The sequence below is a fragment of the Coregonus clupeaformis genome, chromosome 29, assembly GCF_020615455.1.
Source record: "Coregonus clupeaformis isolate EN_2021a chromosome 29, ASM2061545v1, whole genome shotgun sequence".
Classification (NCBI taxonomy): Eukaryota; Metazoa; Chordata; class Actinopteri; order Salmoniformes; family Salmonidae; genus Coregonus; species Coregonus clupeaformis.
The window spans coordinates 9,600,429-9,627,105 of NC_059220.1; the positions used below are offsets into that span (position 1 = coordinate 9,600,429).

The following is a 26,677-nucleotide window of genomic DNA, read 5'->3' on the forward strand; positions in this document are numbered from 1 at the left end:
AGGTTTTCCTACTTACAAAGCATGTAGAGGTCTGTAATTGTTATCATAGGTACACTTCAACTGTGAGAGACGGAATCTAAAACAAAAATCCAGAAAATCACATTGTATGATTTTTAAGTAATTAATTTGCATTTTATTGCATGACATAAGTATTTGATACATCAGAAAAGCAGAACTTAATATTTGGTACAGAAACCTTTGTTTGCAATTACAGAGATCATACGTTTCCTGTAGGTCTTGACCGGGTTTGCACACACTGCAGCAGGGATTTTGGCCCACTCCTCCATACAGACCTTCTCCAGATCCTTCAGGTTTCGGGGCTGTCGCTGGGTAATACGGACTTTCAGCTCCCTCCAAAGATTTTCTATTGGGTTCAGGTCTGGAGACTGGCTAGGCCACTCCAGGACCTTGAGATGCTTCTTACGGAGCCACTCCTTAGTTGCCCTGGCTGTGTGTTTCGGGTCGTTGTCAAGCTGGAAGACCCAGCCACGACCCATCTTCAATGCTCTTACTGAGGGAAGGAGGTTGTTGGCCAAGATCTCGCGATACATGTCTCCATCCATCCTCCCCTCAATATGGTGCAGTCGTCCTGTCCCCTTTGCAGAAAAGCATCCCCAAAGAATGATGTTTTCACCTCCATGCTTCACAGTTGGGATGGTGTTCTTGGGGTTGTACTCATCCTTCTTCTTCCTCCAAACACGGCGAGTGGAGTTTAGACCAAAAAGCTCTATTTTTGTCTCATCAGACCACATGACCTTCTCCCATTCCTCCTCTGGATCATTCAGATGGTCATTGGCAAACTTCAGACTGGCCTGGACATGCGCTGGCTTGAACAGGGGGACCTTGCGTGCGCTGCAGGATTTTAATCCATGACGGCGTAGTGTGTTACTAATGGTTTTCTTTGAGACTGTGGTCCCAGCTCTCTTCAGGTCATTGACCAGGTCCTGCCGTGTAGTTCTGGGCTGATCCCTCACCTTCCTCATGATCATTGATGCCCCACGAGGTGAGATCTTGCATGGAGCCCCAGACCGAGGGTGATTGACTGTCATCTTGATCTTCTTCCATTTTCTAATAATTGCACCAACAGTTGTTGCCTTCTCACCAAGCTGCTTGCCTATTGTCCTGTAGCCCATCCCAGCATTGTGCAGGTCTACAATTGTATCCCTGATGTCCTTACACAGCTCTCTGGTCTTGGCCATTGTGGAGAGGTTGGAGTCTGTTTGATTGAGTGTGTGGACAGGTGTCTTTTATACAGGTAACGAGTTCAAACAGGTGCAGTTAATACAGGTAATGAGTGGAGAACAGGAGGGCTTCTTAAAGAAAAACTAACAGGTGTGTGATTGACGGAATTCTTACTGGTTGGTAGGTGATCAAATACTTATGTCATGCAATAAAATGCAAATGAATTACTTAAAAATCATACAATGTGATTTTCTGGATTTTTGTTTTAGATTCCGTCTCTCACAGTTGAAGTGTACCTATGATAAAAATTACAGACCTATACATGCTTTGTATGTAGGAAAACCTGCAAAATCGGCAGTGTATCAAATACTTGTTCTCCCCACTGTAAGTATTTGATCACCTACCAACCAGTAAGAATTCCGGCGCTCACAGACCTGTTAGTTTTAATAGGTAAACTGGGATAATACTAAAGAGTTAATCAGGGTGATTTTTCCACAAATTGACAGGTATTTACCTTTCCATGGTAGCAAGATCTTATCTATTTTTGCTAACTTTCTATTAAAATGTATTGAAGTGAGATCATTTATTTCATTTGGGATATGTATTCCGAGTATATCCACATCACCATCAGACAATTTTATTGGTAAACTACATGGTAATGTAAAATTTTTATTTTTTAGTGATCCAATACGTAATATAGTACATTTGTCATAATTTGGTTGTAATCCAGAGAGGTCTAGATCCTCTATGAGGCTGTGGAGGGATTCTAGTTGTGGATTTAAAAGAAAACATGAATCATCAGCGTACAATGACACCTTTGTTTTTAAGCCCTGGATTTCTAATCCTCTGATATTATTGTTGGATCTGATTTTAATAGCTAACATCTCGATGGCCACAATAAATAGATATGCCGATAGTGGACAACCTTGTTTCACTCCTCTTGACAGTTTAAAACATTCGGAGAAATAGCCATTATTTACTATTTTACACATAGGGTTACTATACATGATTTTGACCCATTTTATAAGAGATTCTCCAAAATTGAAATGCTCCAGGCATTTATATATAAACCCCAGTCGTACTTTATCAAATGCCTTTTCGAAGTCTGCTATGAATAGCAGGCCTGGTTGCCCATATTTTCCATAGTGTTCTATTGTTTCCAATACTTGCCTTATATTATCTCCAATGTATCTTCCATGTAAAAAACCTGTCTGATTAGAATGAATAATATCCGACAATACCTTTTTAATTCTATGCGCTATACATTTTGCTAGAATTTTTGCATCACAACACTGAAGTGTAAGGGGCCTCCAATTTTTTTAATGGACTGGATCTTTATATTTTCCACTTGTATCCTGTTTCAGTAATAATGAGATCAGACCTTCTTCTTGAGTGTCAGATAATCTACCATTTACATAGGAGTGGTTAAAACATGCTAATAACGGTCCTCTTAGTATATCAAAAAAGGTTTGGTATACCTCGACTGGTATGCCATCCAACCCTGGAGTTTTCCCGGACTTAAAGTCTGTAATTGCATCCAGAAGTTCCTCCTCTGTAATTTCACCTTTCTGTATGGCTGTTAATTTTACATTATCAATAGAAAAAAATCTCTAAATTAGCTTCAGTTAGAGGAGATGGAGGCGACTGAAAAGAAAACATATGCTTAAAGTACTTTGTTTCCTCCATCAAAATATCATTTGGACAGACAGTATATTTTACAATAGGTATCTTTTGTTTGTTTTTAGTCCCAGCCTTCAGTTACCCTCAACCCCTTCCATCTATCACTGAAGACCATCCAGTTTTGATTTCTAGCTGATATATATTTTTCCACTGTGGTGTGATTATCACGACTCAGGATATGACCTAGATGCAGACACAGTAGGCGGATGGTTCGGTTCTCAAAATATTTATTATAACCAAGGGGTAGGCAAAAGGGCAGGTCGAGGGCAGGCAGAGGTTCGTAGTCCAAGGCAGAGTCAAAAAGGGACAGAATGGCAGGCAGGCTCAGGGTCAGGGTCAGGGTCAGGGTCAGGGTCAGGGTCAGGGTCAGGGCAGGCAGAAAGGTCGGAACCGGAAAGACTAGAAAACAAGAACTAGAGAAAACAGGAAACACGCTGGTAAGACCTGACAAAACAAGACGAACTGGCAACAGACAAACAGAAAACGCAGGTATAAATACACAGGGGATAATGGGGGAAAATAGGAGACACCTAGTGGGGGGTGGAGACAAGCACAAAGACAGGGGAAAAGCCATACCCTCTGCCCGGGCCAATAGTGTGGAGCCGGGGTCCGGTGGCGATCCCTGGAGGTGGTCTTAAGAAGAGCGGACCGGGCTCTCTTTCAGGTACGCCGACAGCGGTGGATGAACATCTGGGCTGAGGGTATGCTGACCTCTTCCTCTTGCTCAGGGAAGAGCATGGACTGGTAACCCAAGGAACACTCGAAGGGCGAGAGTCCAGTGGCCGAGCAGGGAAGGGAGTTGCGGGGGTACTCCACCCACACAAGTTGCTGGCTCCAGGTGTTGGGGTTGGTAGAGACAAGGCAGCGAAGAGTAGTCTCCAGGTCCTGATTAGCTCGCTCCGATTGGCTGTTGGACTGGGGATGAAACCCGGAGGACAGGCTGGACGATGACCCAATGAGGGTGCAGAATGCCTTCCAGAACCTGGACGAGAACTGAGGACCCCGATCAGAGACCATGTCGACCGGAAGTCCATGGATCCAGAAGACATGCTACACCATAAACTGGGCCGTCTCCTTGGCTGAGGGTAACTTGGGAAGGGGAATGAAATGGGTGGCTTTGGAAAACCTATCCACTACCATAAGGATGGTGGTGTTGCCATCGGACGGAGGGAGACCAGTGACAAAGTCCAGGGATATATGGGACCAGGGGCGATGAGGAACAGGGAGTGGTTGAAGGAGGCCAGCCGGAGCTTGCCGCGGAGTCTTGTTGTGTGCGCACAGTGCAGGCGGCGATGAATGCGGAGACGTCCGGAACCACGGTGGGCCACCAAAAACGTTGGCGAATGAAAGCCAGGGTCCGACGGGAGCCGGGATGACAGGTGAGTTTAGAGGAATGGGCCCATTCCGGGACCGGACCGGGCCATATCTGGGATGAACATCCGGTTAGCCGGGCCCCGCTGGGGAGTTAGGGAGGATGGTCTCAGGATCAGATGGTGTAGCAGCGGAACTATACAGGCAGGCTTCACTTTCTTGGACCCAGGGCGGTAGGCGATGGTAAAATTGAATCGAGTGAATAACAGAGCCCAATGTGCCTGCCTTGAGTTGAGGCGCTTGGCAGTGCGGAGATATTCCAAATTCTTATGGTCGGTCCACACTCAGAATGGATGTTCCGCCCCTTCAAGCCAGTGCCTCCACTCCTCCAGCGCCATCTTGACCGCCAGAAGTTCCCAATTTCCCACGCCATGGTTCCTCTCAGCGGAATTGAGACGATGGGAGAGGAAAGCGCAGGGATGCAGCTTTTGGTCCTGGACAGAACGCTGGGACAGGACGTCCCCCACTCCAATGTCCGAGGCGTCAACCTCCTCCACGAACTGACGGGACGGGTCCGGATGGACGAGGATGGGGGCTGTGGTGAAACGATGCTTCAGATCCAGAAACGCCTGGTCAGCAGCTGGGATGATCACATGAACGGAATCTTGGGAGAGGTGAGTGCAAAGAGGGGGGGAGGCCAGGGTGCTGTAGCCCCGAATAAAGCGGCGGTAGAAATGAGCAAATCCCAGGAAACGTTGCAGCTGCACTCTTGACGTGTATAAATACACAGGGGAGGAGAAAAAAATAATACACAAAAATAGGAGACACCTGGTGGGGGGTGGAGACCAGCACAAGACAGGTGAAACAGATCAGGGTGTGACAGTGATGTTTCACAAAAGTTCTGAACCTTTCTATTCTCGTAGTTTCTACAGATTTTAAATTAAAGATAAACATTTTTGCTAAGAGTATTATTATATTATTGATCGATTGACTATGACTTTTCATATCCCCCAGCAGTGCTATTTGCAGAGTTAGCTCCAAGTAAATGTTGCAATTTGTCAGCCACTCCTGAACCTGTGACGAAAAACAAGCTACATATGGGCAGTACCAAAACAAGTGATCGAATGATTCTGCCTCTTCGCAGCAAAATCAGCAGAGTTGGGATGGTTGTATCCCCATATACTGTATATAGCATTCTAGTTTTGAATTTGGCATTGTTTTATGTATTAGTTCATAAACTATGTGCCTTGGAATCGGTACATCGAAAATCTCCTCCCAATTATTTTGCAACCTGTAAGGTGCAACTGTCAATGTTTTGGTCCTTAAATGAAACTGGTATACATTTTTATTTATCACAATTTTCTTTTTCCAATTTTGGTCTTTAATGCAGGGCCGACAGACAAGTTCCTTAGCTTCCCTTTCCACTTGCCTCCTCCATTTCTGTAGTAATGCTGCAATCAGTTGGTTGTAATTTTGGATAGAGCAGACATTTCCATATGTTTTTGTTAACTGCACATGTGACATAACTCCACCAGTCCTATTTATGATATAATTTACAAAGATTATACCGTATTTTGTATTTTCTTCCAAAAAGAATGTTTTTTTTAAACAATCAGTATATTTGGGTTAACCATAGTATTTGTTTTAATATTTGTTCTGTCTTTTCTGGTGGATTAAACTGATTTATTTTAATTAAATTTTTTTGTGATTTAGCAGACGCTCTTATCCAGAGCGACTTACAGGAGCAATTAGGGTTAAGTGCCTTGCTCAAGGGCACATCGACAGATGTTTCACCTAGTTGGCTCGGGGATTAGAACCAGCAACCTTTCGGTTACTGGCATAACGCTCTTAACCACTAAGCTGCCTGCCGCCCTATTGCAACCAGATTTCTATTGCTTGTTTTAAAAATAGCGATATTTTGCAGATTATTTCATTTTCAAATAACCGAAAGTGAGAGGTTGTGATCTGAATGAAGGGAAAAAGGCCATTCTACAACACGGGGTGAGCCATTATTACTAATCTGCTAAGTATAGTTTTAGTATGACTGAAGCCTTTAGTGAGAGGACCAACGCTTTAATATTTAATCATTTCTGCGCTCCGAATTCATATTAATTATATAAATAGGCCCGTTTAATTTTGTCTGGCTTGCCGTTCCAAATAAAATTGAATATTTTTTGCTCATATAATTAAAAAAACAAGTCGTTAGTTGTAGGCAGGGCCATTAGTAAATAGGTAAACTGGTATATGACTAAAGAATTAATCAGGGTGATTTTTCCACAAATAGACAGGTGTTGTCCTTTCCATGGTAGCAAAATCGTATCTAATTTGGCTAGCTTTCTATTAAAATGTATTGTAGTGAGATAATGTATTTATTTCGGATATGAATACCAAGAATGTCCACTTCACCGTCTGAACGTTTTATTGGTAAACTACACGGTAATGTAAAAGTTGTATTTTTTTTAAAGATCCAATATGTAATATGGTGCTCTCGGTTTTAATCCAGAGAGGTTAGAACAATTATCTAGATCCTCTATGAGGCTGTGCAGGGATCCAAATTGCGGATTTAAAAGAAAACATGAATTGTCAGTGTACAATGACATCTTTGTTTTTAAGCCCTGGATTTCTAGCCCTTTGATATCATTGTTGAATCTGATTTTAATAGCTAACATTTCGATGCCCATAATACATAAATATGTTGCTATACATAACCTTAACCCATTGTATAAGAGATTCTCCTAAATTAAAATAGTCCGGGCATTTCAGTCATACTTTATCAAAGGCCTTTTCAAAGTCTGCTATGAATACCAGGTCTGGTTTCGCAGATTTTTCATAGTGTTCGATTGTTTCCAGTACTTGTCTTATAATATCTCCAATGTATCGTCCTTGTAAAAAACATGTCTGATTAGGATTAATAATATCCGACAATAGCTTTTTAATTCTATCTGCTATGCATTTTTCTAGGATTTTGGCATCACAACACTGAAGTGCAAGGGGTCTCCAGTTTTTTTAGGTGGACTGGATCTTTATATTTACCACCTGGGTCCTGTTTCAGTAATAGTGAAATCAGACCTTCTTGCTGAGTATCTGATAGTCTACAATTTTTATAGAAGTGGTTAAAACATGTTAATAACGGACCTTTGAGTACATCGAAAAATATTTGATATACTTCAGCTGGTATGCCATCCAGCCCTGGAGTTTTCCCAGACTTGAGGCTTTAATTGCATCTAGAAGTTCCTCCTCTGTAATTAGGCCGTCACATGAGTATTTCTGTATAGCTATTAATTTTACACTATTAATAGAGAAAAAATCCTTACAATTAACTTCATTTAGTGGAGATGGAGGAGACTGAAATGAAAACACATGCTTAAAGTACTTTTCTTCCTCTTTCAAAATATAATTTGGTGAATCATGGATGACTCCATCATTTGTAACAAGTTCCTGTACATTCTTTTTGTTAACATTTCTGTTGAAGATTAAACAATATTTTGGTGCATTTCCCCAAATATTCCATCCAGTTCGCTTTATTTTGTTATAATATATTACACTTGATCTTTCTTGAGTAAGTTCCTCCATTTCTTTTTGTTTTTCCTCTACTTTATTCTGTGCCTCTGTTACAGTTTTTATTGCTATCTATCTGTACTGTTAGTTCCTCTATTACCTTTTTTAAGATTAACTATTTTGACCTCAATAGTTTTTGTTTTAAAGATTAGTATTGAATTGCATGGCCTCTAAAGGCACATTTAAAAGTGTCCCATACAATAATGGGATCTGCTTTACCTATGTTATGTAAGAAAAAGTCAGTTATAAATTCTGTCTTGGTTAAAAACAAGTTGCCATCCAGTAATAATATAATAATAATAATAATAATAATAATAATAATAATAATAATAATAATAATAATAATAATAATAATAATAATAATAATATGCCATTTAGCAGACGCTTTTATCCAAAGCGACTTATAGTCATGCGTGGATAATTTTTTTTTGTGTATGGGTGGTCCCGGGGATCGAATCCACTACCTTGGCGTTACAAGCGCCGTGCTCTACCAGCTGAGCTACAGAGGACCACCAGTAGGCTTTGATTACATTTCCAATATCCTCGCCCTCGTGGAAATTCTGTAAGAGTAATGTGTTACCAATTATTTGATGGTCCGACCGCATTCTGTCCCCTATCAACACTCTTTTAACTTTTGGTGCCAGCGAAAATTATATTAGAATGTAGTCAAAACGACTAGCTTGATTGAGCCTCCGCCATGTACATCTCACTAGGTCAGGATATTTAAGCCTCCATATATCCACTAGTTACCATATATCCATAATATTAGTAATTTCCTTAAGTGCATGAGGGTGATAGTTTGCAGTGTGATTTCCTTTACGGTCCATTGAGGTACTTAAAACTGTATTATAATATCCCATCATAATAATTGAGTCATGTTTTGCCTTTCAAAGAAGCGTGGATCATCATTATTTGGACCATATAGATGAATGAGCCAAATCTATTTATGGTTGAATAGCATATTTAAAAGGATCCACCTTCCTTGTGGATCTGTTTGAACAGTTTGCATATTCGGATCAAAATTATTGTTAATTCATCAACTCTTTTGAGTTTCTTTGCCCATGGGAGAAATATATTTCGCCCCCCCCCCCCCCATTCCTTTTTCCATACAACTTCGTCTAAAGGTGTTTTCTGTAAACAATATACACTGCTCAAAAAAATAAAGGGAACACTTAAACAACACAATGTAACTCCAAGTCAATCACACTTCTGTGAAATCAAACTGTCCACTTAGGAAGCAACACTGATTGACAATACATTTCACATGCTGTTGTGCAAATGGAATAGACAACAGGTGGAAATTATAGGCAATTAGCAAGACACCCCCAATAAAGGACTGGTTTTGCAGGTGGTGACCACAGACCACTTCTCAGTTCCTATGCTTCCTGGCTGATGTTTTGGTCACTTTTGAATGCTGGCGGTGCTTTCACTCTAGTGGTAGCATGAGACGGAGTCTACAACCCACACAAGTGGCTCAGGTAGTGCAGCTCATCCAGGATGGCACATCAATGCGAGCTGTGGCAAGAAGGTTTGCTGTGTCTGTCAGCGTAGTGTCCAGAGCATGGAGGCGCTACCAGGAGACAGGCCAATACATCAGGAGACGTGGAGGAGGCCGTAGGAGGGCAACAACCCAGCAGCAGGACTGCTACCTCCGCCTTTGTGCAAGGAGGAGCAGGAGGAGCACTGCCAGAGCCCTGCAAAATGACCTCCAGCAGGCCACAAATATGCATGTGTCTGCTCAAACGGTCAGAAACAGACTCCATGAGGGTGGTATGAGGGCCCGACGTCCACAGGTGGGGGTTGTGCTTACAGCCCAACACCGTGCAGGACGTTTGGCATTTGCCAGAGAACACCAAGATTGGCAAATTCGCCACTGGCGCCCTGTGCTCTTCACAGATGAAAGCAGGTTCACACTGAGCACATGTGACAGACGTGACAGAGTCTGGAGACGCCGTGGAGAACGTTCTGCTGCCTGCAACATCCTCCAGCATGACCGGTTTGGCGATGGGTCAGTCATGGTGTGGGGTGGCATTTCTTTGGGGGGCCGCACAGCCCTCCATGTGCTCGCCAGAGGTAGCCTGACTGCCATTAGGTACCGAAATGAGATCCTCACACCCCTTGTGAGACCATATGCTGGTGCGGTTGGCCCTGGGTTCCTCCTAATGCAAGACAATGCTAGAACTCATGTGGCTGGAGTGTGTCAGCAGTTCCTGCAAGAGGAAGGCATTGATGCTATGGACTGGCCCGCCCGTTCCCCAGACCTGAATCCAATTGAGCACATCTGGGACATCATGTCTCGCTCCATCCACCAACGCCACGTTGCACCACAGACTGTCCAGGAGTTGGCGGATGCTTTAGTCCAGGTCTGGGAGGAGATCCCTCAGGAGACCATCCGCCACCTCATCAGGAGCATGCCCAGGCGTTGTAGGGAGGTCATACAGGCACGTGGAGGCCACACACACTACTGAGCCTCATTTTGACTTGTTTTAAGGACATTACATCAAAGTTGGATCAGCCTGTGGTGTGGTTTTACACTTTAATTTTGAGAGTGACTCCAGATCCAGACCTCCATGGGTTGATAAATTTGATTTCCATTGATAATTTTTGTGTGATTTTGTTGTCAGCACATTCAACTATGTAAAGAAAAAAGTATTTAATAAGATTATTTCATTCATTCAGATCTAGGATGTGTTATTTTAGTGTTCCCTTTATTTTTTTGAGCAGTGTATATTATATTCCTTCTCTTTCAGCTAGGTAAATACTGATCGTCTTTTCTTATCGTCTGCTAAGCATTACAATTATAACTTGCTATACTTATTTCACCATTTACCATAATGAGATACAAGTTTTGATTATACTTATCAATATACACTACCATTCAAAAGTTTGGGGCCACTTAGAAATGTCCTTGTTTTCGAAAGAAAAGCAATTTTTTTGTCCATTAAAATAACATCAAATTGATCAGAAATACAGTGTAGACATTGTTAATGTTGTAACTGGCTATTGTAGCTGGAAACGACTGATTTTTTTATGGAATATCTACATAGGTGTTCAGAGGCCCATTATCAGCAACCATCAGTCCAGTGTTCCAATGGCACGTTGTGTTTGCTAATCCAAGTTTATCATTTTAAAAGGCTAATTGATTATTAGAAAAACCTTTTGCAATTATGTTAGCACAGCTGAAAACTGTTGTGCTGATTAACAAAGACCTATCATTTTACAGCGGTACAATGCCGACATCTAGTGGTCATACAACATATAGGGTGAACGAAAACACATGCAAACGCAAGGCATAACCGCAAGGGGTGCTTCACCGGCTTGTGGACTGTGTGAGTTTGGGTATGCGATTTAAACCCCGCCCCCCTATTCGACCACATTCCGTGGACTGTACCGCTGTACTGTTTGAGTATGGATGATAAAGAAGCAATAAAACTGTCCTGATATATATCTCATATATTCATTGCCAGTCACATTGTGCATTCAGATGCGCCCCCCCCGCGCCACGTCCTCCAGACGTGACGCTTGGCATTCAGGCCAAAGAGTTCAATCTTGGTTTCATCAGACGAGAGAATCTTGTTTCTCATGGTCTGAGAGTCCTTTTGGCAAACTCCAAGCAGGCTGTCATGTGCTTTTTACTGAGGAGTGGTTTCTGTCTGGTCACTCTACCATAAAGGCCTGATTGGTGGAGTGCTACAGAGATGGTTGTCCTTCTGGAAGGTTCTCCCATCTCCACAGAGATGGGAGTGACCATCGGGCTGTTGGTCACCTCCCTGACCAAGGCCCTTCTCCCCCGATTGCTCAGCTCGAGGAGAGTCTTGGTGGTTCCAAATGTCTTCCATTTAACAATGATGGAGGCCACTGTGTTCTTGGGGACCTTCAATGCTGCAGACATTTTTTGGTACCGTTCCCCAGATCTGTGCTTCAATCCTGTCTCGGAGCTCTACGGGCAATTCCTTCGACCTCATGGCTTGATTTTTGCTCTGACATACACTGTCATCTGTGGGACCTTAAATAGACAGGTGTGTGCCTTTCCAAATCATGTCCAATCAATTGGATTTACCACAGGTGGACTCAAATCAAGTTGTAGAAACAACTCAAGGATGATCAATGGAAACAGAATGCATCTGAGCTCAATTTCGAGTCTCATAGCAAAGGGCCTGAATACTTATGCAAATAAGGTATTTCTGTTTTTTATTTTTAATACATTTGCAAACTTGTTTTTGCTTTGTCATTATGGGGTATTGTGTGTAAATTGATGACATTTTTTTCTTTAATCAATTTTAGAATAAGGCTGTAACGTAATGGGTAAAAATATAATATGATTACGTTTGCATTCACTTGTCATTAAGGTTTTCTGAACTTTAACTAATTTGTTTCAGTAGGCTATAAAACAGATGACTTTTGTCAACACTGGTATAAAACATCTGCATTGTTGAAGGCTTTATTCAGGATGGAAAAAGTCAACATCTTAAGTAAAATGCATGATATACATGACACAAAACAATGCACTGTACAGCATGTATTGTGTGTTGTGTCTGTGTATAGTTATCTAAATATGTTCTCTCTTCCTGATCTCTCACCCCCACTCTGGGCCATCTTCTTCAACAGAGCAAACCATTTCTCTACCTGGAACCAAAAAGGGTTCTCCTATGGGGACAGCCGAATAACCCTTTTTTTCTAAGAGTGTATCCAAAAGCAAATTATATAGTTCAGTATCCTTTTCAGCTTTTAATCCCTCTTTCTTATTGTGGTGATCTTTTCTCAGTTTCATTCAATTATTAGCCACTGCATCAAGAACCTGACCATTACACTGAACAAACCCTTGAACAGAGGAACGGGGGTCGGCATCGTGGTGGCCAAGGTAAAAATTCATTAGTTCATTCATTCATCCATCCATCCAACAATCACTAACAATAATCCATATTTTGCCCCCATCTATAGGGAGCAGGACAAAACAACCTTGGGATTTACGGTGTCTATCGTCAAGGGAGGACCAGCAAAAATGGTTAGAAAACTACACTGAGTATACCAAACATCAGGAACACCTTCCTTATATTGAGTTGCACTGCCTTTTTCCCTCAGAACAGCCTCAATTCGTTGGGGCATGGACTCTACAAAGTGTCGAAAACATTCCACAGGGATGCTGGCCCATATTGACTCCAATGCTTCCCACAGTTGTGTCAAGTTGGCTGGATGTCCTTTGGGTGGTGGACCATTCTTGATAACAAGGGAAACTGTTGAGTGTGATAAACCAAGCAACATTGCAGTTCTTGACACAAACTGGTGCGCCTGGCACCTACTACCATAACCCGTTCAAAGGCACTTAAATATTTTGTCTTGCCCATTCACCCTATGAATGGCACACATACACAATCCATGTCTTAATTGTCTCAAGGCTTAAAAATCCTTCTTTAACCTGTCTCCTCCCCTTCATCTACACTGATTGAAGTGGATTTAACAGGTGACATCAATAAGGGATCATAGCTTTCACCTGGTCAGTCTATGTCATGGAATGTTTTGAACACTCAGTGTATAGTACAATTCAAATAATGTATGTGGACTGGGTACAGTATCCAATAACATTTCGATACATTTGAATGAACATCATGGTAATCGTATGTTCCCCATGTGTTTCAATGGCGTTGTGTTGGACAGGATGGCAGGCTGATTGCTGGGGGCCAGTTGCTGTGTGTTTCATGGACTCCCATTCAGTAGTCGTTTTCCCCACAATGAAAAATGGTAGAGGAAAGTCTCTCAATTAATAGTAGATCTATAGCTGGTGACATTCTCATGGATCTCTTTGACTACGGGTTCCTAGATTCTCTGGATCTACCCAACCTGTTTATGATTCCCTCAGCATTGGATGGTAAGTGGCCCTGCTAAGCCAAGACCCTGATCCTGTATGAGGGTATGGAGCAGAACCATGGTCCCTCAGGACTATGGGGGTAATAACCTTCACCATGGAGGGAACAGACCCTGCTGAAGAACAGACAGCTGTACCGCTCCAGGACCAACATGATTTAGTGAGTCTAACAATAGTGTTGTTATTGAAAAGTTGACTAACAATTCATTTCATGGGATAATTGCATAGTCTTATCATGGGGTCGCATGTGAGGTAAATATAATACGCATATACTGTATATCAAATATTATAAACTGGGTAGTTTGAGCCCTGAATGCTGATTGGCTGACAGCCGTGGTATACCACGGGTATGACAAAACATTTATTTTTACTGCTCTAATTACTTTGTTAACCAGTTTATAATAGCAATAAGGCACCTCAGAGGTTTGTGGTATATGGCCAATATACCACGGCCTCAGGGCTGTATCTAGGCACTCCGCGTTGCGTCGTGCTTAAGAACAGCCCTTAGCCATGGTATATTGGCCATATACCACACCCCCTCGGGCCTTATTACTTAATTACCCCACTAGAAGACCATGATATACAGTATAGATAACCTACATGTATTGATCTTCTCAATAACGTGTGTGTTATTGATTGGTTGTATTGCAGAGGCCAGGAAGACATCAGAGGTGATGCAGTCCTTGAAAACCTCACATTCAAGGAGCACCAACGTCTCTCTTGTCCCTCAGCTCAAACGCCTCACCAAGTAAGGAGGATCCTGAAAAGATGGACTCAACATTCGATCAAGGCTCAACATTTTAAAAGATACAGTAGAAACCAATTAAGACATTATAGTTCATATTAGAATCTATATTCTGTAGAGAAATTAGGACTCCTAATTGCCATTTTACATCTAGACTGTCAAATGCTTATTGCATGAGTCTGTTATTTGTTTATTTGAACTCAATCAAAACTTAGGTAGGTAAATTAATAGATTTTTTAAATAAATTGTTTTATTTTTTGGCAAATTTTCAACAGCAATGAAATCAGTCATTTGTTTTATAAAGCCCATTTTACATCAGCAGTTGTCACAAAGTGCTTTACAGTTACCCAGCCTAAACCCCCAAAGAGCAAGCAATGCAGAGGCAGAAGCACAGCAGTCATGGTATACATTGCGGATGTACCGTATACTTTCCTTACAACTCAGGACACCCTCCTAGTGTTAAAAATAGTCACTCCTAAAAAGTCCACGTGTAGTTCAAACCCTGAGTAGCAGCTTTAAAGAAGAGATACAGCTACAATATATAAAATGTGGCCACATTTAACATTTGGCCACTTCAATTTGTCAAGTTACAGATGTGTACAGTACAGGATAGGTGATTTCCCCTCTAAACATTATTTAAACAAAGTTATTTTATGCGCTGGTAAAACTGCACCACTGCTTTCTCCTGGTCGTGTGTCTCGATAGAGCCGTGACGTAGTCTTCTGATCTCATTGATGGCATCGATGCCGGAGATTTTCCTGGTCTTCACCAGATAGCAGGCCAACATGGTCCCTGTCCTTCCATGGCCATGCATACAGTGGACAGCTACACCCTACAGCAGAGAGAAATACATATGGTTGACTACATAGAGATACAGAAGGCTATATGTATAATATACATCAATGGTTGAGAATAATTAGCTGTGTCCACCTGTTACACTGAACTCAGTGGTCAATGTTCATTTGGTTTCATGTGTTAGAACAGAAGTAAGTATTCACTGAATAATGGGTAACTGGATACTTCTTAACTGAACCCTTACTTCGCCTTTGGCGTTTGATTCCTCCACAATGGACAGAAACCTCTGAATTTGTTCTGGAGTTGGTGGGGTGAAGTCTATTATATTGATGTGGTGTAGTTTCACTCCTGGGACGGTATCATAGTTGGGTGGCTTTTTCTCACACAAGCAGACCAAGTGTTGAATGCCATTGTCTAGAAGGTATTGGTAGTGGGCAGTCATTCGAGGGAACGCCAGTCCTGCCAACTTGTTAGGTTCGACCCAGGAGAAATTGGGGGGTGGACTACAGGCCATGGCGAAGTCAATCTGAAATATTGTGAAATGTAGAGATTGTTTTACCATTCAACAATCTGATATATTCATAGCCAGTCACATTGTGCATTCAGATAAGCTAGGTTGCTAACTAGCTAGCATGCTACTAGAAACTGTCAATTCAATTCATTCATGCAATGCAATACACTACACTACTTACTTACATTCAGTATTGTTTTCTCCAGAAATCCCTGTATAACAATGTCAGATCTGGTGTGAAAAGGTTTTAGCTAGCTAGCTAAACGACTAACGGTGGGGTGGGTTATGTCCTGTTAAACAGGGGAACGTTAAACACCAAAGTACACAAACTACACTGGAGCTTAATCCTTCCGCTTTCTTAGAACGATGACGTCAAAGATTAGTATAGGGCTGTGAACAGTGGTTTATATATACACTAGTTGACCTCCTGGGGGCACTGTTTTGAAGCCACTGCTCCTCCATCTTGGCACTCCCCACATGGTAAAACAACAATAAAAATAAATGTGATTTTGTCCTTTAAACATTTTATTTAAATACTGTATGATTCCAATAATTCCTATGGAGGACTGCTTGTTCTGAGGAGCGCATGATACTTGGCCAAAGATTAACAAACAGTTGGTATAACTAGCTAGCTGGGGGTTTCCTCTTTAATCTGTGACTTGGACACACTTCAACCCACTCAAAAGCAGCTAGTTAGTAGCTACTACTTAGTTAGCTAATAAAGAGCATATATAGCTAGTTAACTATCTACGCTAATAATGAACTATCTAGCTAAAGAAATCCCTACAGTAAACGCACATGCCAACAAGTGGGCGTCCCTCGGTGTACTAAAAAACATGATAAACTAGCTAGCTATAATTCCAAAAGTCCAAATGTAACACAGAAAGTTTGCTCGATATCTTTCAAGAGAAGTTTATTAGGTTGGTTGCTATCTAGTAACGTATGCTAGCCACTGTCAATTGAATTAATTCATGCTATATTCACTTACATTAAGTACTTTTTTCTCTCCAGAAATGTCTAAAACAAAGGTCAGATCTGGTGAGGAAACGTTTTAGCTAACTACCTAAACGACTAAAGTTGGGGGTGGGTGGAAACGTTTTAGCTAACTACCTAAACGACTAAAGTTGGGGGTGGGTGATGTCCTGTTAAACAGGGTAATGTTAAAATAACAACGTTAAACACCAAAGTACATAAACTCCACTGGAGCTTCTGCTTTCTTTGGCACGATGACTTCAAAAAAATTGTATAGCTCCTTGTGCCGCGTTCATGTGCTAGTCGGAACTAGGAAACTCGGATAGTCGTTGAACGCGGCACGTGATTAACTACAACAAGTTAGCAAGTACAAAAAAAAATATTCGGAATAAATCCTGTCACTGTAATAAAATGACCAATAATCGTATATATGTCAATTTAGAGTCATTGCTCTGTATGGTTAAAAGAACATGTATTCACAATACATCGTATGTCAGGATGGCCGAGCGGTCTAAGGCGCTGCGTTCAGGTCGCAGTCTCCCCTGGAGGCGTGGGTTCGAATCCCACTTCTGACAAAATATTTTTTTACAACTGATTCAGACAAGTGCGCCGGTGTTAATTAAGATCCCCTGCTACAAGTAAGTTTATAGTAGCAACGAACAGAATACTTAACTCAGTATATATACAATGAAGAAAATTATGTTGGAACTGTTATCCACACGAGGGCACTAAAGTGCAACAAATATAAGCTTATCAAACTGCAGGGATGAATTTTCTCATAAGTACAGATCTAGCATCAACTTCCTATACTTAACTTAAAAAAAAAAAAAAAAAAAGTATAATTGTAAAGTGGTTATCCCACTGGCTATAGGGTGAATGCACCAATTTGTAGTCGCTCTGGATAAGAGCGTCTGCTAAATGACGTAAATGTGCCCTTGAGCAAGGCACTTAACCCTAATTGCTCCTGTAAGTCGCTCTGGATAAGAGCGTCTGCTAAATGACGTAAATGTGCCCTTGAGCAAGGCACTTAACCCTAATTGCTCCTGTAAGTCGCTCTGGATAAGAGCGTCTGCTAAATGACGTAAATGTAAATGTAAATGTTAACCATTAGTGGGGAACATGCAAAACAGACCCACGATCAGTGACTAGATGCAACTTCACCCCTACTCCTTTAAATAAAAGATCCTGATTTTTTTTGTTGTTGAACGTTTTGTAATTTTATGCTCATGAATGATCCAAATATTATATAGTTATATTATATTACAGCCTGGCCTCAGAGCTATATGAAATATACTTCACATATTTCTGAGCACCTCCAAGACATATGATATCTACTCATGGTCTAGTTCAGGGATGGGCAACTTGTGGCCAGTGAAGGCCCTTGGAACAATTCTCACACACACACACACACACACACACACACACACACACAAATATAGACACAACATGCAACAATTGAAAATATTTTGCTGAGTTACAGTTCAAAATGCTCACTAACAGGAATGTAAACAAATGTGTGCACAACATTTGAGAGATATAAGCCTTTTGTGAGTATGGAACATTTCTGGGATCTTTTATTTCAGCTCATGTAACCTGGGACCAATACTTTACATGTTGCGTTTATATTTTTGTTCAGTGTATCAAAAAATGGTTAGCTGACATGGCTAATTGATTAACTGTCAGTGACTCACATAACAAGAAAAAAACTGCTGATGCACAACAGTAAATTGAGACCCCGACTGTGTGCCCCAAAATAAAGAAGAAAAAAAAGTTTTTTTTGTGTGTTTTTTTACTCTGACATGTCACAACCCACTATTAACACGACCCATACTTTAAGAAAGCCTGTTCTAAACGAGACACCCGGTCTCAGATAAAGACTTGCAATAATATACCTCCTCCAAGATGTATGATTAGTTACATCATCCAATTCGTATGCTATTGTACTATACGTCATACTATATGTTCATACGCTATTGTATCATACTATACGTCCTCTAATTCGTATGATATCGTACAACCGTCATTCATTTTGATTTAAATTGATTCGGGGAAAAAACGCTATTCCATTCATAATGTAACCTAATATAAGGTAACATATCATACTAAATGGATTGTCACAGATTTACTTACAGGGCCACTTTGTGTGTCATTCTCAGTAAGTTCCTCTCTTAGTACTGGTTAAAATCTTTCTTAAGCCCCATTTATACCTGCTTTTAACTTGCGTCCTTTGTCCACATTCTGATTGTGCTCACATTTGTTGACATGTGTAGACAATCAAAAGACACATTGTGAACTGATTGAGATCAAATCATCCTGCCCACCTCCAGAGGTAGTCAGACATGCATTGTGTCTGGATATCTTACAAGTGCAGACAGATCTGGACAGAGAAACCATTTAAATCATCATTATTCCGCCCTTTAAAATCATTGACAGGTGGCGCCATTGACTGATTACGTTCAATATGTGTCTTACAATAAATAAATCCATATTATTTTGAAAGAATAGTTTTGAAATAATTTGCATAAAGGAAGGGACCAGGAAATCTGGTCACAATGCAGACAGTGGACAGATAACAGACACAGTTTAGTACCATCTGTAGACATGTTTCAGAATGTAGACAAGGCCAGGACAAAGGACCCATGTTAGCACCAGGTATAAATGGGGCTTTAGAGTTAGAGATTTATTTAAAACATGTTTTACACACAACAGTTTTCTGCAATACTGCAGTGCACCACAAAAATAATCAATTCTTAGGTGCTACCTCATTCATTTATTTGGGCATACAGTATGTTCAATTGCCAAGATTATAAATATAAATGATTATGAATATGGTAGGATGCCATGTTCCTCATGAAATGTGTAGGCCTACCTCTTGTTTTGTGATAAAGGGACCAAAACCTATGTCCGTTTCTGCACAGTCTGAGATATCTACAAGATTTCTCCTTGCAGTTCGAATGGCTGATTTACAGTGGGGGAAAAAAGTATTTAGGCAGCCACCAATTGTGCAAGTTCTCCCACTTAAAAAGATGAGAGAGGCCTGTAATTTTCATCATAGGTACACGTCAACTATGACAGACAAAATGAGAAAAAAAATCCAGGAAATCACATTGTAGGATTTTTAATGAATTTATTTGCAAATTATGGTGGAAAATAAGTATTTGGTCAATAACAAAAGTTTCTCAATACTTTGTTATATACCCTTTGTTGGCAATGACACAGGTCAAACGTTTTCTGTAAGTCTTCACAAGGTTTTCACACACTGTTGCTGGTATTTTGGCCCATTCCTCCATGCAGATCTCCTCTAGAGCAGTGATGTTTTGGGGGCTGTCGCTGGGCAACACAGACTTTCAACTCCCTCCAAAGATTTTCTATGGGGTTGAGATCTGGAGACTGGCTAGTCCACTCCAGGACCTTGAAATGCTTCTTACAAAGCCACTCCTTCGTTGCCCGGGCGGTGTGTTTGGGATCATTGTCATGCTGAAAGACCCAGCCACGTTTCATCTTCAATGCCCTTGCTGATGGAAGGAGGTTTTCACTCAAAATCTCACGATACATGGCCCCATTCATTCTTTCCTTTACACGGATCAGTCGTCCTGGTCCCTTTGCAGAAAAACAGCCCCAAAGCATGATGTTTCCACCCCCATGCTTCACAGTAGGTATGGTGTTCTTTGGATGCAACTCAGCATTCTTTGTCCTCCAAACACGACGAGTTGAGTTTTTACCAAAAAGTTATATTTTGGTTTCATCTGACCATATGACATTCTCCCAATCCTCTTCTGGATCATCCAAATGCACTCTAGCTGTCACGGTGCTGTGTATGGGTGTGGTGTAGAATCAGGCGCAGGCAGCAGAGGGTAAGTCCAACAAGACTTTACTGAGCACGAAAATTAATCCAAAACAGCCCGGAGGCAAAAAGACGCACACAGGCGTAACTACAAGCGCACACACAGGTGCGTAAATCTCTCCTCACACAACAAGGAGGAAGCTCAGGAAAAATAGCGTACCGACACGGGTAGCGCAACCACGACACGAACAATTACACACAACACAAACCTAACAACAAGGAAACTAAATAGGGTGCTAAATGAGACCTAACACAAAACAGGTGTGACTAACAGACAAAACCAAACAAACAAGAAACATCGAGCGGTGGCAGCTAGAACTCCGGAGACGACGACCGGCGAAACCTGCCCGAACAAGGAGGAGGAGCCGCTTCGGCCGAAACCGTGACAGTACCCCCCCCCTTGACCTCCGGCCTCGGGGACGACCAGGGGGACGCGGAGCAGGGCGCGCAGGATGACCACGATGGAATTCGGTCATCAGGGACGGATCCAGAATGTCCCTCCTTGGCACCCAGCACCGCTCCTCCGGACCGTACCCCTCCCACTCCACGAGATATTGGAGACCCCCCATCCGGCGTCTCGAATCCAGGATGGTCCGAACCGTGTGCGCCGGAGCCCCTCGATGTCCAACGGGGCGGAGGAGTCTCCTCAATCTCAAAGTCCTGGAGTGGACCAGCTACCACCGGCCTGAGGAGAGACACATGGAACGAGGGGTTAATATTCTTGTAATCAATAGGTAGTTCTAACCTGTAACTCACCTCGTTTAATCTCCTCAGGACTTTAAAAGGCCCCACAAACCGCCGACCCAGCTTCCGGCAGGGCAGGCGGAGGGGCAGGTTTCTGGTTGAGAGCCAGACTCGATCTCCAGGTGCGTACACTGGCCCCTCACTGCGGTGTAGGTCGGCGCTCGTCTTCTGTCGACGTATGGCACGCTGCAGATGGACGTGTGCAGCGTCCCACGTCTCCTCCGAGCGCCGCACCCACTCATCTACAGCGGGGGCCTCGATCTGGCTCTCATGCCATGGTGCCAGAACCGGCTGGTACCCTAATACACACTGAAAAGGGGTTAGTTGGGTGGAGGAGTGGCGGAGAGAGTTCTGTGCCATCTCGGCCCAGGGCACATATCTCGCCCACTCCTCCGGCCGGCCCTGACAATATGACCTCAGAAACCTACCCACATCCTGGTTGACTCGTTCAACCTGCCCATTACTCTCCGGGTGGTAACCCGAGGTAAGGCTCACCGAGACCCCCAAACGTTCCATAAATGCTCTCCAGACTCTGGAGGTAAACTGGGGGCCTCGATCGGACACTATATCCTCGGGCACCCCGTAATGCCGGAAGACGTGAGTAAATAGAGCCTCAGCGGTCTGTAGGGCCGTAGGGAAGACCCGGCATGGGAAGGAGACGACAGGCCTTCGAGAACCGATCCACAACGACCAGGATGGTGGTATTCCCCTGTGAGGAGGGAAGATCGGTAACAAAATCCACCGAGAGGTGAGACCAGGGTCGTTGTGGAACGGGCAGGGGCTGTAATTTACCCCTGGGCAAGTGTCTGGGCGCCTTACACTGGGCACACACTGAGCAGGAGGAGACATAAACCCTCACATCCCTGGCTAACGTTGGCCACCAGTACTTCGTACTAAGGCAGTGCACCGTCCGGCCAATACCCGGATGTCCAGAGGAGGGGGACGTGTGAGCCCAATAAATCAGCCGATCCCGGACCTCGAGCGGGACGTACACCCGACCCACCGGACACTGTGGAGGATTAGGCTCGGTGCGTAACACCCGCTCGATCTCCGCATCGACCTCCCACACCACCGGTGCCACCAGACAAGACTCCGGTAGTATGGGAATGGACTCCACGCACCTCTCCTCCGTGTCATACCGACGGGACAGAGCATCTGCCTTCCCGTTCTGGGACCCAGGGATGTAAGTGATCTTGAACACAAACCGGGCGAGAAACATAGTCCATCGAGCCTGGCGAGGATTCAGTCTCCTAGCTGCCCGAATGTACTCCAGGTTACGATGGTCGGTCAGAATGAGGAAAGGGTGCTGAGCCCCCTCAAGCCAATGCCTCCACACCTTTAGGGCCTGTACTACGGCTAACAGCTCCCTGTCCCCTACGTCATAATTCCGCTCCACCGGACTGAGCTTCTTAGAATAAAAAGCACAGGGGCGGAGCTTAGGTGGTGTACCGGATCGTTGAGAAAGAACTGCCCCGATACCGGCCTCAGACGCGTCCACCTCAACTTGGAAGGGTAAAGTGGGATCCGGGTGCGCCAACACCGGGGCCGAGGTAAACAGGTCCTTCAGTCTCCCAAAGGCCCTGTCCGCCTCAGCTGACCACTGCAAGCGCACCGGACCCCCCTTCAGAAGAGACGTTATGGGAGCTGCCACCTGTCCAAAACCCCGGATAAACCTCCGGTAGTAATTCGCAAAACCCAAGAACCGCTGCACCTCTTTAACCGTAGTTGGGGTTTGCCAATTACGCACGGCGGACACTCGGTCCATCTCCATTCTCACCCCTGACGCAGACAACTGGTAACCCAAAAAGGAAACTGACTCCTGGAAGAACAGACATTTCTCAGCTTTGACATACAGGTCATGCTCCAACAGTCTCCTCAATACCCTGCGCACCAGGGCTACATGCTCGGCCCGAGTAGCACTGTACACAAGAATATCATCTATGTACACCACTACTCCCTGCGCCTGCATGTCCCGGAAAAGTTCGTCTACAAACGATTGGAAGACTGATGGAGCATTCATTAACCCATATGGCATGACGAGATACTCGTAATGGCCGGATGTAGTACTAAATGCTGTCTTCCACTCATCGCCTCTCCCTAATGCGCACCAAGTTATATGCGCTCCTGAGATCCAATTTTGTGAAGAACCTTGCCCCGTGTAAGGACTCCGTCATGGTCCCAATCAGAGGAAGTGGATAGCTGTACTTCACCGTCACCTGATTGAGACCGCGGTAATCAATACACGGACGCAAACCTCCATCCTTTTTCTTCACAAAAAGAAGCTCGAGGACGCGGGAGAAGTGGAGGCCCGTATGTATCCCTGTCTCAGAGACTCGGCAATGTAAGTCTCCATTGCCCTTTTCTCCTCCTGTGACAAAGGATACACATGGCTCCGCGGAAGCGCTGCTCCTGCCTGGAGGTCTATCGCACAATCCCCTTGTCTATGAGGTGGCAACTGTGCCGCTCTGGTCTTACTGAACACGAGCGCCAAATCCTCATACTCAGGAGGAATGTGCAGTGCTGGCATCTGGTTCGGACTCTCCACCGAGGTCGCCCCTACGGAAACACCCAGACATAACCCCTCACTCTGAGCAGACCACCCTTTAAGAGCTTTCTCTCGCCACGAAATAGTAGGATCATGGGTCATCAACCAGGGAAGCCCCAGTACCACCGGATACGCCGGAGAGTCGATAAGATAGAGTTGAATCGTCTCCTCATGACCCCCCTGCGTCATCATCCTAAGTGGCGCTGTGACCTCCCCAATCAACCCAGATCCTAACGGACGACTATCTAGGGCATGTACAGGAAAGGGTTTTTCGACTGGAAGGAGGGGAATCCCTAACTTAACACAGAATCTCCGGTCTACAAAATTCCCAGCTGCGCCTGAATCGACTAGCGCCTTATGCTGGGACCGAGGTGCAACCTGTGGGAAACAAACAGGTAAGGTAATGTGAACGACAGAAAGCTCTGGGTAAGTAGGGCGCCTACTCACCTGGGTGGACTCCCCACTGTATGACCTGCTCTCTCCCTCACCAGGGGACCCTCCCCAGCACCTAGCCGCGGTGTGCCCTCCGCGCCCACACTTGGTGCAGGAGACTGCCCCCTCGGGCTCCTACCTCTTCTCCCTCTAGCGCCAGCACCTCCAAGCTCCATCGGACACTGCTCGGAGGCGCTGGAGGGTGGAATGGGGGGCCCCCACCTGGGACGTCCGCGGGTCGCCAGCAGGTTGTCCAGTCGAATGGCCATGTCCACCAGCTGGTCAAATGTTAGTGTGGTGTCCCTGCAGGCTAACTCCCTGCGGACGTCCTCCCGAAGGCTACATCTGAAGTGGTCTATGAGGGCCCTCTCATTCCACCCCGCATCAGCCGCTAGAGTCCGGAACTCCAGCGCAAACGCCTGAGCGCTCCTCATCCCCTGTCGGAGGTGGAATAGACGTTCCCCCGCCGCTCTCCCCTCTGGTGGATGGTCAAAGACCGCACGGAAGCGACGGGAGAACTCCGCATAGGTGACTGTGGCGGCGTCTATTCCCCCTCCACTCGGCGTTGGCCCACTCCAACGCCTTGCCGGTGAGACAGGAGATGAGGGCGGAAACGCTCTCGTATCCCGAGGGCGCCGGGTGTATGGTGGCAATGTAGAGCTCCACTTGTAGGAGGAACCCCTGACACCCGGCAGCGGTGCCGTCGTACGCCCTCGGGAGCGAGAGCCGAATCCCACTGGGTTCCGGTCGATGGACGGGCTGGTTGTCCGGTGGTGAAGGTGATGGTGCGATAGGTGGGGCTATGGGAACCCCGCTGGTCTCCCATCGACGAAGGGTGTCCATGACGCCCTCCAAGGCGTGCCCGATACGGTTGATCCGGTGCTCGTGTCCAAGGAGACGCTCCTCCATGGGGTCGACGGGTGCTCCTGCTGATTCCATTCTATGGTGTGTAATTCTGTCACGGTGCTGTGTATGGGTGTGGTGTAGAATCAGACGCAGGCAGCAGAGGGTAAGTCCAACAAGACTTTACTGAGCACGAAAATTAATCCAAAACAGCCCGGAGGCAAAAAGACGCACACAGGCGTAACTACAAGCGCACACACAGGTGCGTAAATCTCTCCTCACACAACAAGGAGGAAGCTCAGGAAAAATAGCGTACCGACACGGGTAGCGCAACCACGACACGAACAATTACACACAACACAAACCTAACAACAAGGAAACTAAATAGGGTGCTAAATGAGACCTAACACAAAACAGGTGTGACTAACAGACAAAACCAAACAAACAAGAAACATCGAGCGGTGGCAGCTAGAACTCCGGAGACGACGACCGGCGAAACCTGCCCGAACAAGGAGGAGGAGCCGCCTCGGCCGAAACCGTGACACTAGCAAACTTCAGACGGGCCTGGACATGTACTGGCTTAAGCAGGGGGACACGTCTGGCACTGCAGGATTTGAGTCCCTGGCGGCGTAGTGTGTTACTGATGGTAGGCTTTGTTACTTTGGTCCCAGCTCTCTGCAGGTCATTCACTAGGTCCCCCCGTGTGGTTTTGGGATTTTTGCTCACCGTTCTTGTGATCATTTTGACCCCACGGGGTGAGATTGAGGGAGATTATCAATGGTCTTGTATGTCTTCCATTTCCTAATAATTGCTCCCACAGTTGATTTCTTCAAACCAAGCTGCTTACCTATTGCAGATTCAGTCTTCCCAGCCTGGTGCAGGTCTACAATTTTGTTTCTGGTGTCCTTTGACAGCTCTTTGGTCTTGGCCATAGTGGAGTTTGGAGTGTGACTGTTTGAGGTTGTGGACAGGTGTCTTTTATACTGATAACAAGTTCAAACAGGTGCCATTAATACAGGTAACGAGTGGAGGACAGAGGAGCCTCTTAAAGAAGAAGTTACAGGTCTGTGAGAGCCAGAAATCTTGCTTGTTTGTAGGCGACCAAATACTTATTTTCCACCATTATTTGCAAATAAATTCATAAAAAATCCTACAATGTGATTTTCTGGATTTATTTTTCTCAATTTGTCTGTCATAGTTGACGTGTACCTATGATGAAAATTACAGGCCTCTCTCATCTTCTTAAGTGGGAGAACTTGCACAATTGGTGGCTGACTAAATACTTTTTTTCCCCACTGTATGTATTTGATATAGTTTTGTGAATAACCCCCACAGTCTGGCCCATGTGAATGTCTTATACTCCAACTAGCTAGTAGCTTTAAGTGCAAAGTGCTATAGAAATATAACTCACCAGTTAGAACCAGGTATTGCATGAGAGGGGAGACTAAACTGAAGGGACTTTTCTGACCAGCATCCGACTATCCAAAATCTAAAACTGACAACCTATGCCCTAACCTTAACGAAACCGTTAATGCTAGGGATAGATCCATGCTTTGGTTTTGTTTCCCTGGCTCTGTTCCAACATGGAACCGATGTTAGCATTTTTCACACATCATGTTCAAAACATCTATAAGTGACTCTTGTTGAGCTTC

The 26,677-nt window shown here is 44.2% G+C and overlaps 1 protein-coding gene and 1 non-coding gene across 3 annotated transcripts; one reads left to right on the forward strand and one right to left on the reverse strand.

The window, feature by feature from the left end:
• Nucleotides 1-14,569: 14,569 nt before the first annotated feature.
• Nucleotides 14,570-16,007, reverse strand: dusp23b (dual specificity phosphatase 23b). 2 transcript variants are annotated; one of them, XM_041854193.2, is made up of 3 exons: nt 15,831-16,007; nt 15,379-15,660; nt 14,570-15,171 (listed from the first exon to the last, which is right to left on the reverse strand). In XM_041854193.2, exons 2-3 carry the CDS (start codon nt 15,646-15,648, stop codon nt 14,986-14,988), a joined length of 456 nt encoding a protein of 151 aa, XP_041710127.2. In that variant the 5' UTR covers nt 15,649-15,660; nt 15,831-16,007; the 3' UTR covers nt 14,570-14,985. The 2 variants fall into 2 exon arrangements, with proteins under 2 accessions (XP_041710127.2, XP_041710128.2); XM_041854194.2 differs by having other exon boundaries at nt 15,827-16,007.
• A 1,102-nt stretch (nt 16,008-17,109) lies between these two features.
• trnal-cag lies at nt 17,110-17,192 on the forward strand. The gene has a single exon. It is a non-coding gene; the product is annotated as a tRNA-Leu (tRNA).
• Nucleotides 17,193-26,677: the final 9,485 nt, after the last annotated feature.